Raw genomic sequence first — 14,896 nt, forward strand, 5'->3', positions numbered from 1 at the left:
TGCCGGTTTTACCACCGACATTGGTGCTTCATTGAGAGTTCTGCTGTGAGATCAACAAATGATCGATGGGATCGTCGGTCAACGACTCGAACCCTCAGGGCAATGCTTATGTCCAGCTTTAGCAGCAAGGAAGGAGTCTTTGTCCGGTGTAGACGTCGGGCGAAGCCCCGAACAAACATAAAGTTATCATGAATACTTCTTGATTTGATGAACGCGCTTTGAGAATGGGACACCAGGCCATTCATGAACGGAGCTAGTCGAGTTGCCATGATTTTTGCCAGAATCTTTGCGAAAGCATGGATAAGACTGATGGGGCGGAAATGTGATAGGTCCTCATCACCCTCCTTCTTTGGTAGTAACACTATGTTAGTTAAGTTCAGCCAATGCAGGTTTGTAGTAGTATGGAGAGTTGAGAAGGAGTTCACTTATCATGAAATTGATAAAAAATTGATATATTTAGAATTAAAATATGTCTACGTACATTCATTTTCTTGACAAGGTACTTTGGAACGAAGAAAGTACATTTTAGTGTTGTGACGTGACACGGTGTGATGGAGCAATTTTTAGGCGTGTTGGAAATATCGAGCAGTTTTTTTCCGAGGGGAAATACCGAGCAGTTGGCCTGTCGAATCATGGCGAGCTAAGCTTCCACGTTTTTCTCCTCTCCAGACTTCGGTCACCTGTCATATTTTCTTTCGAGATCACTACCCACGCGCCAACACCATCACCGTGACGGGAGTCCACCTACCATATTCAAAGCCCACTAGAACACTTTGATCCTATCATCATTCTCCCGCTGGTAATTGCCTAGGCAGAGCAGTCAAGGGAGCCAGGGCGAGAAGACGATGCGGCCATTCAGCCGTCTCGCTCCTCTCCTCCTCCTGCTCGTCCTCGTCTCGCCTTCGTCCCCGCAGCCGCAGGAGCTCCACGAAGAAGCGGGCGGCCTCCAAGAGAGCTTCCTGCGTTGTGTGTCCCGCCTATCGCCGGACACCGCCGACCCGTCCGAGCTCGTCCACGCGCCGGCGGACGCCTCCTACCCGCCCCTTCTCGCCTCCACCATCCAGAACCTCCGCTTCGCTTCGCCTCAGACGCCGGGGCCGTCGCTGCTCCTCACGCCTAGGACCGTCACCGAGGTGCAGGCGTCCGTGGCCTGCTGCAAAGCCCACGGCCTCACCGTCCGCGCCCGCAGCGGAGGCCATGACTACGAAGGCCTATCCTACCGCGCTACCCGTCCCAGCGGCGGCCGCCCGTTCGGCGTCATCGACGTCGCCGCGCTCCGGACAGTGCGGGTCGATGCGGCGCGCCGCGTGGCGCGCGCCCAGCCCGGGGCCACCCTTGGGGAGCTCTACTACGCGGTCGCGGAGGGGAGCGGTGGTGCGCTGGGGTTCCCCGCCGGGATCTGCCCCACGGTCTGCGTCGGTGGGCACCTCAGCGGCGGCGGATTCGGGCCGATGATGCGCAAATACGGCCTCGCCGCCGACAACGTCGTAGACGCCGAGGTGGTGGACGCGGGAGGGAAGCTCCTGAACCGGTCAGCCATGGGGGAGGACCTCTTCTGGGCGATCAGGGGCGGCGGCGGAGGAAGCTTCGGCATCGTCGTTTCTTGGACCGTGAGTCTGGTCCCCGTCCCGAGCGTCGTATCCGCCTTCACCGTCCGTCGGCTACTCCGGCGTGGTGACGAGGACGAAGAAGCAATGCTCCTTCTCCTGACCAAATGGCAGCTCGTGGCACACGCCCTCCCGGACGATCTCTTTGTCAAGGTGGCCATGGAGCCCAAGGTCGATGACGGCGGCAAGAGACGGCCATTGGTGGTGTTCAAGTCACTGTTTCTTGGCAACTACAGTGGGATGATTACCCAAATGGGCATCCATTTGCCTGAACTAGACATTAAGCCAAGCGATTGCAGAGAGATGAATTGGATTCAGTCGATGCTCTACTTCTACGGCTACACCAATGGCCAACCGGCAGAAGTGTTTCTGGACAGAACACTCCAACCCAAAGAGTACTACAAGATCAAGCTAGACTACCTCACATCGCCAATTCCGGCAACCGGTCTAAGCATGTTATTCACCAAGATCGTCGAAGAGCAGGGCGGCTCCATCGACATCGACCCCCAGGGCGGCAGGATGAGCGAGATACCAGAATCCGACACGCCGTATGCGCACCGCAGAGGGTACCTCTACAATTTCCAGTACTATGTCAAGTGGGGAGGTGACAAGAATGTGTCATATGAGGAGAAGCATTTGGGTTGGGTCAGGGGGGTGCATGAGCTCATGACACCCTATGTGAGCAATAGGCCTAGAGCTGCATACATTAACTTCAGGGACCTGGACTTGGGGCAGAATGTGGAGGGCAATACAAGCTACGAAGAGGCCAAGGTGTGGGGGAGAAAGTACTTCAGGGGAAACTTCAGGAGGCTGGCAATGGTGAAGGCAGAGGTTGATCCTGACCAGGTGTTCTGGAGTGAGCAGAGCATCCCTCCTCTGGTTGTGGCCAGGAGGAAGAGGAAGGGACAGAGGCATGCTGGATTGGTTTTAGATATTTGATAGTTCAGGCGCAGGTTTGTGTTCCTTTTAGCGAATGTTTCTCAACAAATAAAAATAAAATCCACTTGCCTCGTCTCTTGCAATGTTGTGCCAAATTATGCTGTCGTTTTTGGTTTGCAGGAATAAAAGAAACTAGATGATATTCCGCACGGTGTTGCAGAAATGTTTTGCAATATATTTTAATGATATTTGGTTGTATGGAACATGAATATTTGGAGTGATAATAGGAGAACCAAAGCTGAAAATGCATATGATCATGGTGTTTGATTATTCTATAGTTGTAAATTATTTATTAAGTATAAATAGAATAATAAAATTGAAATTATCATGCATGTCATGTATATTTGTATGTAAGGTGGACATTTTTTTTCCATACATGTTCCATATTGAGATGACATGTTTATGTTTACATGTTAAGAAAAACAAGTTATGGGTGGCTAGCTATTTAGATATCGAAGGGCTAATATGATGGCGTACGAGATTGCGAAGTTCAGCTTTGATAATAGATTTGATGGTGTGCTTCTTAATAGTGTTCCGCCCTGCGTGGCTAAAATTGTAACGGATGATTGTATGAATATTTAAATTAAATAATATATGGGAGGGTTTAAAAAAAAGATATCGGAGATACTTAAACGTGAGAAATGTAAAATGGCTAGCTATTTAGATACAGAATATACCTGAATATGAAAAATGTTCGAATTGTAGCATGATGAATCCTCAGGAATCGGAAACATAAAAATGCATGGTAAAACTTGATCCGTGCATCACATAAAAAACCTGACGAATTATGTGTATGCCATAGTTATTGTAGGAACAAATGAAACTATCTACGAGGCTGCACTCAGCGAAACGTTTTCTTTAGATTTCAATGCAGAGTAGACCAGAAGAAAAATCCTATCGTCTCTATGATATAGACCAAATAAACTCTATAAGAATAAATCTGAAGGAATAAAATTCTATAAATTTCTTAAGCAGAAATAAAGAATCCATTTCACGAGAACGGCATTTTGGAGCTCAGCCTCCAAAAGTTCATACTTTTCGGTTTAAAAAAATCTGAAAAAAAATGTACAAGTATACAAGGATGTGTTGTGTTTGTGTGTAAAATTTCAGGATGAAATACCCTGAGATGCGATCTGTGCAAAAAGAAAAAATTCATGAACTTTTGGGATGAATAGTATCATGTGTTGAAAAGCCACATATTTGTCTTTTTGCACAACTCTCATTTCAACGTATTTCGTCTTGAAAATTTACACACATGTGTGTTATGCCTCCATGTATATCTTTTCAGTTTTTTTAATGTAAAAATATGAATTTTGAATTTTTCAAAAACCGGTCTCCATGGAGGCCGAGTTCCAAAAGCAATTTTCGTCCATTTCACCTATATCTTTCCTACTTATAAAGGTTAGAGTTGGTGGTCAGTTCACATGTGAGAATAACAATCTTCATCAATAAAAAATGCACCCAGCCCACATGTAGGACTAGCAAACTTTCAAGAGACATAAATAAATAACTGCACTTTTACTCACATATGAGACCTAAAGCAAATAAACAAGTACGCTACTACTTTCATGTGAGACCAGCACTTGCAAAATGAACAAATAACAAATGCAAAATGTGAATCCAACTCAAAATTATACCGTTGTTTTCAATTTCTCTTTTCAACCAAGATCTTCCAATTCTATATCATAGAATAAGAGAGTGAACAAATTGTAACTCCAAAGCGACAGTAGTCCTTGCCCTTCTACCCGATCGACGACCTTGTACAGTCAACTCACTAATATGTACCCAACGTTCAGAATGTTATGTGTTGCAAAAAACCTATGGATGGCTTAAGATTCACCAATGCATGCACCTTGATCTTTAGTTATATTTTCACTATTTTTAATCGTGAATCACATGCAGAGGCCGTAGGACACCAACGTATTTTGACGACTTGCTAAGGCAGTGACCCAATTCCTCATATTTTATAGTTTCGTAGCAACGCGTGTGCATTGTGCTAGCACATATAAAATTTGAACTTGTGGGATTGTGGCTCATTCACACCCCCTCCCTCTCGAAAACAACACACTAACGTATGGACAAAATAATGTAAGTTGCAGGATTTCTAGCCGTCACTGAATGCTGGCTTCTTCAAAGAAGGCAAGTAGTTCTCCTCCAAGCTCGCCTATGACCTGACTATGATGGAAGTTAGCGATGACACCTATGATAGGACCATTTGGACCTCCAGGTTCCTAACCGTTTCAAAATATTTGCATGGCTTCTATTCAGGGACCACCTGAACTCCAAGGCAAACCTCCTTCGCAAGCACATCTCCCCGGACGCCACCTGCTCGAGATGTGATCACGACTGCGAAATGGTCATGCACATTTTAATACTATGCCTTCTTGCCAACATAATTTGGCAACAAATTGATATCCTACCCCAACTCCACCACCTCCTCTAGGATTGCAGGATGCCAATCATCATATATAGCTAACAACCCTACTCACCATCCATTGGAAGATATGGACATGCAAGAATGAAATGACCTTTCAACATGAAGATCGCCATAGCTCGATAGTACTTCGACCAATCATTGAAGACCTCACACTGTGAACGCACGGTGGAACGATGGAATGATGCATGGAGTAATATATTCATGTGGGGGAGCTACCCCACCCCCCAAGTATGAGTTCTCCATGGAGTAGGATTTACTAGGTTTTTGGGCGGAGGACTTGGCTGGCCTCAAGGCCCCTTTCGGAGGAGGTGGTGATGTGATAGCTGCCGTGTGGGAAGGTGTTGGACCATACGGTTTCATGGTGGAGTTCCTCAAGCCTCACTTGAGGGGGTGAAGGCTGACATAATGACGACCTTTGCGAGGCTACACACGCTCAATGACCATAGCTTTCAAGGCCTTAACCAGGCACTCCTCACCCTCCTCCCAAAGAAGCTGGATGTTGCCTCCTAGATTGACTACCACCTCATTAGGCACATCCACATCATTGTCAAACCAGCGGCCAAATCCCTCACTACAAAGGGAGGCACCGTGGTTGGGATCTCTTGTGGAGTTGAACCAATGCACATTCATCAAAAAGCATTGCATCGATGACAACTTCATGATGGTGCAACATATTGGGTAGTTACATCCACATGCTGAAGGAGCCACATGTGATGCTTAAGCGGAACATCATGCATGCCCTCAACTTTGTGATGTAGCACCAAAAGCAATGTATGACAAGCTGATGACCACCATCAAGGATAATATCATGATCTCCACGACGCAAGACAAACACCCTCGATGTTGCCAAAGCATCGGGGCCGCCACCCTAGTTTCTGTTGGGGAACGTAGTAATAATTTTAAAAAATTCCTACGTGTCACCAAGATCAATCTAGGAGAAGCTAGCAACAAGAGAGAGGGAGTGAATCTTCATACCCTTGAATATTGCTAAGTGGAAGCGTTACAAGGAACGCGGATGATGGAGTCGTACTCGCGGCGATTCAAATCGCGAAAGATCCGATCTAGCGCCGAACGGACGACGCCTCCGCGTTCAACACACGTACAGCCTGGGGACGTCTCCTCCTACTTGATCCAGCAAAGGGAGAGGAGAAGTTGAGGGAGAGCTCCGGCAGCACGACGGCGTGGTGGTGGAGCTTGCGGTTCTCCAACAGGGCTTCGTCAAGCACTACGGAGGAGGAGGAAGTGTTGGAGAGGGGGAGGGCTGCTTCTGCCCTCCCACCCCCCTCTATTTATAGGGTGAAGGGGGAAGGGGGCCAGCCCCCTTAGATCTCATCTACAAGGGGGGCGGCGGCCAGGGGGGACTTGCCCCCCAAGTTTGGTGGGAGGCGCCCCCACCCCCTAGGGTTTCTAACCCTAGGCGCCTTGGGCCCTTGGGGGGGGCACCAGCCCACTAGGGGGCTGGTTCCCACCCTTGTTTAGCCCACTTGGCCCACCGGGGTAGGTAGCCCCACCCGGTGCACCCCCGGACACCTTTCGGTGGTCCCGATACAATACTGATAACACCCGAAATTATTCCGGCGACTGAAATCGGACTTCCCATATATAATTCTTCACCTCTGGACCATTCTGGAACTCCTCGTGACGTCCGGGATCTCATCTGGGACTCCGAACAACCATCGGTAACCACATACAATTTCCAATAACAACTCTAGCGTCACCGAACCTTATGTGTGTAGACCCTACGGGTTCGGGAACCATGCAGACATGACCAAGACATCTCTCCGGCCAATAACCAACAACGGGATCTGGATACCCATTTTGGCTCCCACATGTTCCACAGGATTCAATCAATCCCGTATACAATTCCCTTTGTCCATCGGTATGTTACTTGCCCGAGATTCGATCGGCGGTATCCTCATACCTCGTTCAATCTCGTTACCGGCAAGTCTCTTTACTCGTTCCGTAACGCATGATCCCATGGCTAACTCCTTAGTCACATTGAGCTCATTATGATGATGCATTATCGAGTGGGCCCAGAGATACCTCTCCGTCATACGGAGTGACAAATCCCAGTCTCGATCCGTGCCAACCCAACAGATACTTTCGGAGATACCCGTAGTGCACCTTTATAGTCACCCAGTTACGTTGTGACGTTTGGCACACCCAAAGAACTCCTACGGTATCCGGGAGTTACACGATCTCATGGTCTAAGGAAAAGATACTTGACATTGGAAAAGCTTCTAGCAAACGAAACTACACGATCTTTTATGCTATGCTTAGGATTGGGTCTTGTCCATCACATCATTCTCCTAATGATGTGATCCTGTTATCAACGAAATCCAATGTCGATGGTCAGGAAACCACAACCATCTAGTGGTCAACGAGCTAGTCAACTAGAGGCTTACTAGGGACATATTATGGTCTATGTATTCACACATGTATTACGGTTTCCGGTTAATACAATTATAGCATGAACAACCGACAATTACCATGAACAAGGAAATATAATAATAACCACTTTATTATTGCCTCTAGGTCATATTTCCAACAATCTCCCACTTGCACTAGAGTCAATAATCTAGTTACATTGTGATGAATCGAACACCCATAGAGTTCTGGTGTTGATCATGTTTTGCTCGTGGAAGAGGTTTAGTCAAAGGATCTGCAACATTCAGATCCGTATGCACTTTACAAATATCTATGTCTCCATCTTGAATGTATTCACGAATGGAGTTGAAGCGACGCTTGATATGCCTGGTCTTCTTGTGAAACCTGGGCTCCTTAGCAAGGGCAATAGCTCCTGTGTTGTCACAGAAGAGAGTCATCGGGCCCGACGCATTGGGAATAACTCCTAGGTCAGTGATGAACTCCTTCATCCAGACTGCTTCATGTGCTGCCTCCGAGGCTGCTATGTACTCCGCTTCACATGTAGATCCCACCACGACGCTTTGCTTGCAACTGCACCAGCTGACTGCTCACCATTCAAAATGTACACGTATCCGGTTTGTGACTTGGAGTCATCCAGATCTGTGTCGAAGCTAGCATCGATGTAACACTTTATGACGAGCTCTTCGTCACCTCCATAAATGAGAAACATATCCTTAGTCCTTTTCAGGTACTTCAAGATATTCTTGACCGCTGTCCAGTGTTCCATACCGGGATTACTTTGGTACCTCCCTACCAAATTTACGGCAAGGTTCACATTAGGTCTGGTACACAGCATGACATACATAATAGACCCTATGGCTGAGGCATAGGGGATGACACTCATCTTTTCTCTATCTTCTGCCGAGGTCGGGCATTGAGCCGTGCTAAATCTCACACCTTGCAATACATGCAAGAACCCCTTCTTGGACTGATCCATATTGAACTTCTTCAATATCTTGTCAAGGTATGTGCTTTGTGAAAGACCAATGAGGCGTCTCGATCTATCTCTATAGATCTTGATGCCTAATATGTAAGCAGCTTCTCCAAGGTCCTTCATTGAAAAACATTTATTCAAGTAGGCCTTTACGCTTTCCAAAAGTTCTATATCATTTCCCATCAATAGTATGCCATCCACATATAATATGAGAAATGCTAAAGAGCTCCCACTCACTTTCTTGTAGACACAGGCTTCTCCATAAGTCTGCATAAACCCAAACGCTTTGATCATTTCATTAAAGCGAATGTTCCAACTCCGAGATGCTTGCACCAGCCCATAGATGGAGCGCTGGAGCTTGCATACCTTGTCAGCATTCTGAGGATCGACAAAACCTTCCGTCTGCATCATATACAATTCTTCCTTAAGGAAACCGTTAAGGAATGCCGTTTTGACGTCCATTTGCCATATCTCATAATCATAGAATGTGGCAATTGCTAACATGATTCGGACGGACTTCAGCTTCGCTACGGGTGACAAGGTCTCATCATAGTCAACCCCTTGGACTTGTCGATAACCCTTAGCGACAAGTCGAGCCTTATAGACGGTCACATTACCATCCGCGTCAGTCTTCTTCTTAAAGATCCACTTATTCTCTATGGCTTGTCGATTATCAGGAAAGTCTGTCAAAGTCCATACTTTGTTTTCATACATGGATCCTATTTCGGATTTCATGGCTTCAAACCATTTGTTGGAATCCGAGCCTGCCATCGCTTCTTCATAGTTCGAAGGTTCACCGTTGTCTAACAACATGATTTCCAGGACAGGGTTGCCATACCACTCTGGTGCGGAACGTGTCCTTGTGGACCTACAAAGTTCAGTAGCAACTTGATCCAAAGTTTCATGATCATCATCATTAACTTCCTCTCTAGTCGGTGCAGGCACCGCAGAATCATTTACTTGAGCTGCGCTACTCTCCGGTTCAAGAGGTAGTACTTCATCAAGTTCTACTTTCCTCCCACTTACTTCTTTCGAGAGAAACTCTTTCTCCAGAAAGGATCAATTCTTGGCAACAAAGATCTTGCCTTCGGATCTGAGGTAGAAGGTATACCCAATAGTTTCCTTAGGGTATCCTATGAAGACGCATTTTTCCCACTTGGGTCGAGCTTTTCAGGTTGAAGTTTCTTGACATAAGCATCGCATCCCAAACTTTTAGAAACGACAGCTTAGGTTTCTTCCCAAACCATAATTCATACGGTGTCGTCTCAACGGATTTCGATGGAGCCCTATTTAAAGTGAATGCAGCAGTCTCTAAAGCATAACCCCAAAATGATAGCGGTAGATCGGTAAGAGACATCATAGATCGCACCATATCCAATAGAGTGTGATTACGATGTTCGGACACACCATTACGCTGAGGTGTTCCAGGCGGCGTGAGTTGTGAAACAATTCCACATTTCCTTAAATGCGTGCGAAACTCGTGACTCAAGTATTCTCCTCCATGATCTGATCGTAAGAACTTTATTTTCCTATCACGTTGATTCTCTACCTCACTCTGAAATTCCTTGAACTTTTCAAAGGTCTCAGACTTGTGTTTCATTAAGTAGACATACCCATATCTACTTAAGTCGTCAGTGAGGGTGAGAACATAACGATAGCCACCGCGAGCCTCAACACTCATTGGACCGCACACATCAGTATGTATGATTTCCAACAAGTTGGTTGCTCGCTCCATTGTTCCGGAGAACGGAGTCTTGGTCATTTTGCCCATGAGGCCTGGTTCGCACGTGTCAAATGATTCATAATCAAGAGACTCCAAAAGTCCATCTGCATGGAGTTTCTTCATGCGTTTGACACCAATGTGACCAAGGCGGCAGTGCCACAAGTATGTGGGACTATCATTATCAATCTTACATATTTTGGCATTCACACTGAATATGTGTAAGATCACGTTCAAGATTCAATAAAAATAAACCATTGACCAGCGGGGCATGACCATAAAACATACCTCTCATATAAATGGAACAACCATTATTCTCAGATTTAAATGAGTAGCCATCTCGCATTAAACGAGATCCAGATACAATGTTCATGCTCAAAGCTGGCACTAAATAACAATTATTGAGGTTCAAAACTAATCCCGAAGGTAGATGTAGAGGTAGCGTGCCGACGGCGATCACATCGACCTTGGAACCATTCCTGACGCGCATCGTCACCTCGTCCTTCGCAGTCTCCGCTTATTCTGAAGCTCCTGTTTTGAGTTACAAATATGAGCAACCGCACCGGTATCAAATACCCTGGAGCTACTACGAGTGCTGGTAAGGTACACATCAATAGCATGTATATCATATATACCTTTGGCGTCGCCGGCCTTCTTATCCGCTAAGTACTTGAGGCAATTCCGTTTCCAGTGACCATTTCCCTTGCAATAAAAGCACAGAGTCTCAGGTTTGGGTCCATTCTTTGGCTTCTTCCTAGCAACTGACTTGCCGTCCTTCTTGAAGTTCTTCTTACCCTTACCTTTCTTGAAACTACTGGTCTTATTCACCATCAACACTTGATGTTCCTTTTTTATTTCCACCTCCGCTGATTTCAGCATTGAATATAACTCAAGAATGGACTTCTCCATCCCTTTCATATTGTAGTTCATCACAAAGCTCTTGTAGCTAGGTGGAAGCGACTGGAGGATCCTGTCAGTGACCGAGTCATCTGGAAGATTTACTCCCAGCTGAGACAAGCGGTTGTGCAACCCAGACATCTTGACTATATGCTTGCTGACAGAAGTGTTTTCCTCCATTTTACAACTGTAGAACTTGTCGGAAACTTCATATCTCTCGACCCGGGCATGAGCTTGGAAAACCATTTTCAGCTCTTGGAACATCTCATATGATCCGTGTTGTTCAAAACGCTTTTGGAGCCCCGGTTCTAAGCTGTAAAGCATGCCGCACTGAACCAGGTAGTAATCATCACTACGCGACTGCCAGGCGTTCATAACGTCTTGAGTTGCTAGGAAAATGGGTGCGTCACCTAGCGGTGCTTCAAGGACATATGCTTTCTTGGCAGCTGTGAGGATGATCCTCAAGTTACGGACCCAGTCCGTATAGTTGCTACCATCGTCTTTCAGCTTGGTTTTCTCTAGGAACGCGTTGAAGTTGAGGGCAACATTAGCGTGGGCCATTTGATCTACAAGACATATTGTAAAGATATTTTAGACTAAGTTCATGACAATTAAGTTCATCTAATCAAATTATTTAATGAACTCCCACTCAGATAGACATCCCTCTAGTCATCTAAGTGATTCATGATCCGAATCGACTAGGTCGTGTCCGATCATCACGTGAGACGGACTAGTCATCAATGGTGAACATCTCCATGTTGATCGCATCTACTATACGACTCATGTTCGACCTTTCGGCCTCTTGTGTTCCGAGGCCATGTCTGTACATGCTAGGCTCGTCAAGTCAACCTAAATGTTTTGCATGTGTAAATCTGGCTTACACCCATTGTACGCGAACGTTAGAATCTATCACACCTGATCATCACATGGTGCTTCGAAACAACGAACCTTCGCAACAGTGCACAATTAGGGGAACACTTTTCTTGAAATTTTAGTGAGGGATCATCTTATTTATGCTACCGTCATTCTAAGCAAATAAGATGTAAACATGATAAACATCACATGCAAATCATAAAGTGACATGATATGGCCAATATCATCTTGCACCTTTGATCTCCATCTTCGAGGCGCGGCATGATCACCTTCATCACCGGCACGACACCATGATCTCCATCATCGTGTCTTCATGAAGTTGTCTCGCCAACTATTACTTCTACTACTATGGGTAACGGTTAGCAATGAAGTAAAGTAATTACATGGCGTTTTCATTGACTCGCAGGTCATCCAATAAATTAAGACAACTCCTATGGCTCCTGCCGGTTGTCATACTCATCGACATGCAAGTCATGATTCCTGTTACAAGAACATGATCAAACTCATACATCACATATATCATTCATCACATCCTTTCGGCCATATCACATTACATAGCATACCCCGCAAAAACAAGTTAGATGTCCTCTAATTGTTGTTGCATGTTTTACGTGGCTACTATGGGTTTCTAGCAAGAACGTTTCTTACCTACGCAAAAGCCACAACGGTTATATGCCAATTGCCATTTACCCTTCATAAGGACCCTTTTCATCGAATCCGATCCGACTAAAGTGGGAGAGACAGACACCCGCTAGCCACCTTATGCATCAAGTTCATGTCAGTCGGTGGAACCAGTCTCACGTAAGTGTACGTGTAAGGTTGGTCTGGGCCGCTTCATCCCACAATGCCGCCGAATCAAGATAAGACTAGTAACGGCAAGCATATTGACCAAATAATCGCCCACAACTACTTTGTGTTCTACTCGTGCATAGAATCTACGCATAGACCTAGCTCATGATGCCACTATTGGGGAACGTAGTAATAATTTAAAAAAAATTCCTACGTGTCACCAAGATCAATTTAGGAGAAGCTAGCAACAAGAGAGAGGGAGTGCATCTTCATACCCTTGAAGATCGCTAAGCAGAAGTGTTACAAGGAACGCGGATGATGGAGTCGTACTCGCGGCGATTCAAATCACGGAAGATCCGATCTAGTGCCGAACGGACGGCGCTTCCGCGTTCAACACACGTACAGCCCGGGGACGTCTCCTCCTTCTTGATCCAGCAAGGGGAGAGGAGAAGTTGAGGGAGAGCTCCGGCAGCACGATGTCGTGGTGGTGGAGCTTGCAGATCTCCGACAGGGCTTCGTCAAGCACTACAGAGGAGGAGGAAGTATTGGAGAGGGGGAGGGCTGCTGCTGCCCTCCCACCCCCCTCTATTTTTAGGGTGAAGGGGAAAGGGGGCCAGCCCCCTTAGATCCCATCTACAACGGGGGGGGGGGGGGGGCGGCCAGGGGGGAACTTGCCCCCCAAGTTTGGTGGGAGGCGCCCCCACCCCCTAGGGTTTCTAACCCTAGGCGCCTTGGGCCCTTGGGAGGGGTGCACCAGCCCACTAGGGGGCTGGTTCCCACCCTTGTTCAGCCTACTTGGCCCACCGGGGCAGGTGGCCCCACCCGGTGGACCCCGGACACCTTTCGGTGGTCCCGGTACAATACCGATAACAACCGAAATTATTCCGGCGGCTGAAACTGGACTTCTCATATATAATTCTTCACCTCCGGACCATTCCGGAACTCCTCGTGACGTCCGGATCTCATCCGGGACTCCGAACAACCTTCGGTAACCACATACAATTTCCCATAACAACTCTAGCGTCACCGAACCTTAAGTGTGTAGACCCTACGGGTTCGGGAACCATGCAGACATGACCGAGACATCTCTCCGGCCAATAACCAACAGCGGGATCTGGATACCCATATTGGCTCCCACATGTTCCACGATGATCTTATCGGATGAACCACGATGTCGGGGATTCAATCAATCTCGTATACAATTCCCTTTGTCCATCGGTATGTTACTTGCCCGAGATTCGATCGTCGGTATCCTCATACCTCGTTCAATCTCGTTACCGGCAAGTCTCTTTACTCGTTCCGTAACGCATGATCCCGTGGCTAACTCCTTAGTCACACTGAGCTCATTATGATGATGCATTATCCAGTGGGCCCAGAGATACCTCTCCGTCATACGGAGTGACAAATCCCAGTCTCGATTCGTGCCAACCCAACAGACACTTTCGGAGATACCTGTAGTGCACCTTTATAGCCACCCAGTTACGTTGTGACATTTGGTACACCTAAAGCATTCCTACGGTATCCGGGAATTGCACAATCTCATGGTCTAAGGAAACAATACTTGACATTAGAAAAGTTTTAGCAAAACGAACTACACGATCTTGTGCTATGCTTAGGATTGGGTCTTTTCCATCACATCATTCTCCTAATGATGTGATCCCGTTATCAATGACATCCAATGTCCATGGTCAGGAAACCACAACCATCTATTGATCAACGAGCTAGTCAACTAGAGGTTTACTAGGGACATATTACGGTCTATGTATTCACACATGTATTACGGTTTCCGGTTAATATAATTATAGCATGAACAACAGACAATTATCATGAACAAGGAAATATAATAATAACCACTTTATTATTGCCTGTAGGGCATATTTTCAACAGTTTCTAGCCACACTTCGCTTGTGTAGCCCGCCAACACCACCTTCTGGGGCAACCAGCCAACCATACCATTGCTTACCCTCGAGTTGTAATGCCGTATGACCCAACTACGTGCAACCCAAGCAACACAAGCCCATTGCGTCTGACGCCGCGACTTGGGCCCAATACGCTGCTTGGATACGCGGGAGGAGGAGCGTGGTCGAGGTGTGGGGCCCATTTCGGCGCATCTGTCAGCAGCGTATTGGGCCCATTTCGTAGTACCTTTTTTGTTCAAACCATTTCGTAGTACCTTAGGAATGTCGTTACCTCACAACCCTTTAGAGGCGGTGGAGCTCGTCCATCACTCGGGCAAGTCGACGCGTCAAAACTAATAAAAAAGCGTGCGCGGA

The 14,896-nt window shown here is 46.6% G+C and overlaps 1 protein-coding gene across 1 annotated transcript; it reads left to right on the forward strand.

Annotated features, from left to right (window-relative positions):
- Positions 1–718: 718 nt before the first annotated feature.
- On the forward strand, positions 719–2,795 carry LOC109740356 (tetrahydroberberine oxidase). The gene is made up of 2 exons (XM_040387309.3): positions 719–2,560; positions 2,667–2,795. Exon 1 carries the CDS (start codon positions 846–848, stop codon positions 2,544–2,546), a length of 1,701 nt encoding a protein of 566 aa, XP_040243243.1. The 5' UTR covers positions 719–845; the 3' UTR covers positions 2,547–2,560; positions 2,667–2,795.
- The last annotated feature ends 12,101 nt before the right edge of the window (positions 2,796–14,896 follow it).

The sequence above is a fragment of the Aegilops tauschii genome, chromosome 4, assembly GCF_002575655.3.
Source record: "Aegilops tauschii subsp. strangulata cultivar AL8/78 chromosome 4, Aet v6.0, whole genome shotgun sequence".
NCBI classification, from domain to species: Eukaryota; Viridiplantae; Streptophyta; class Magnoliopsida; order Poales; family Poaceae; genus Aegilops; species Aegilops tauschii.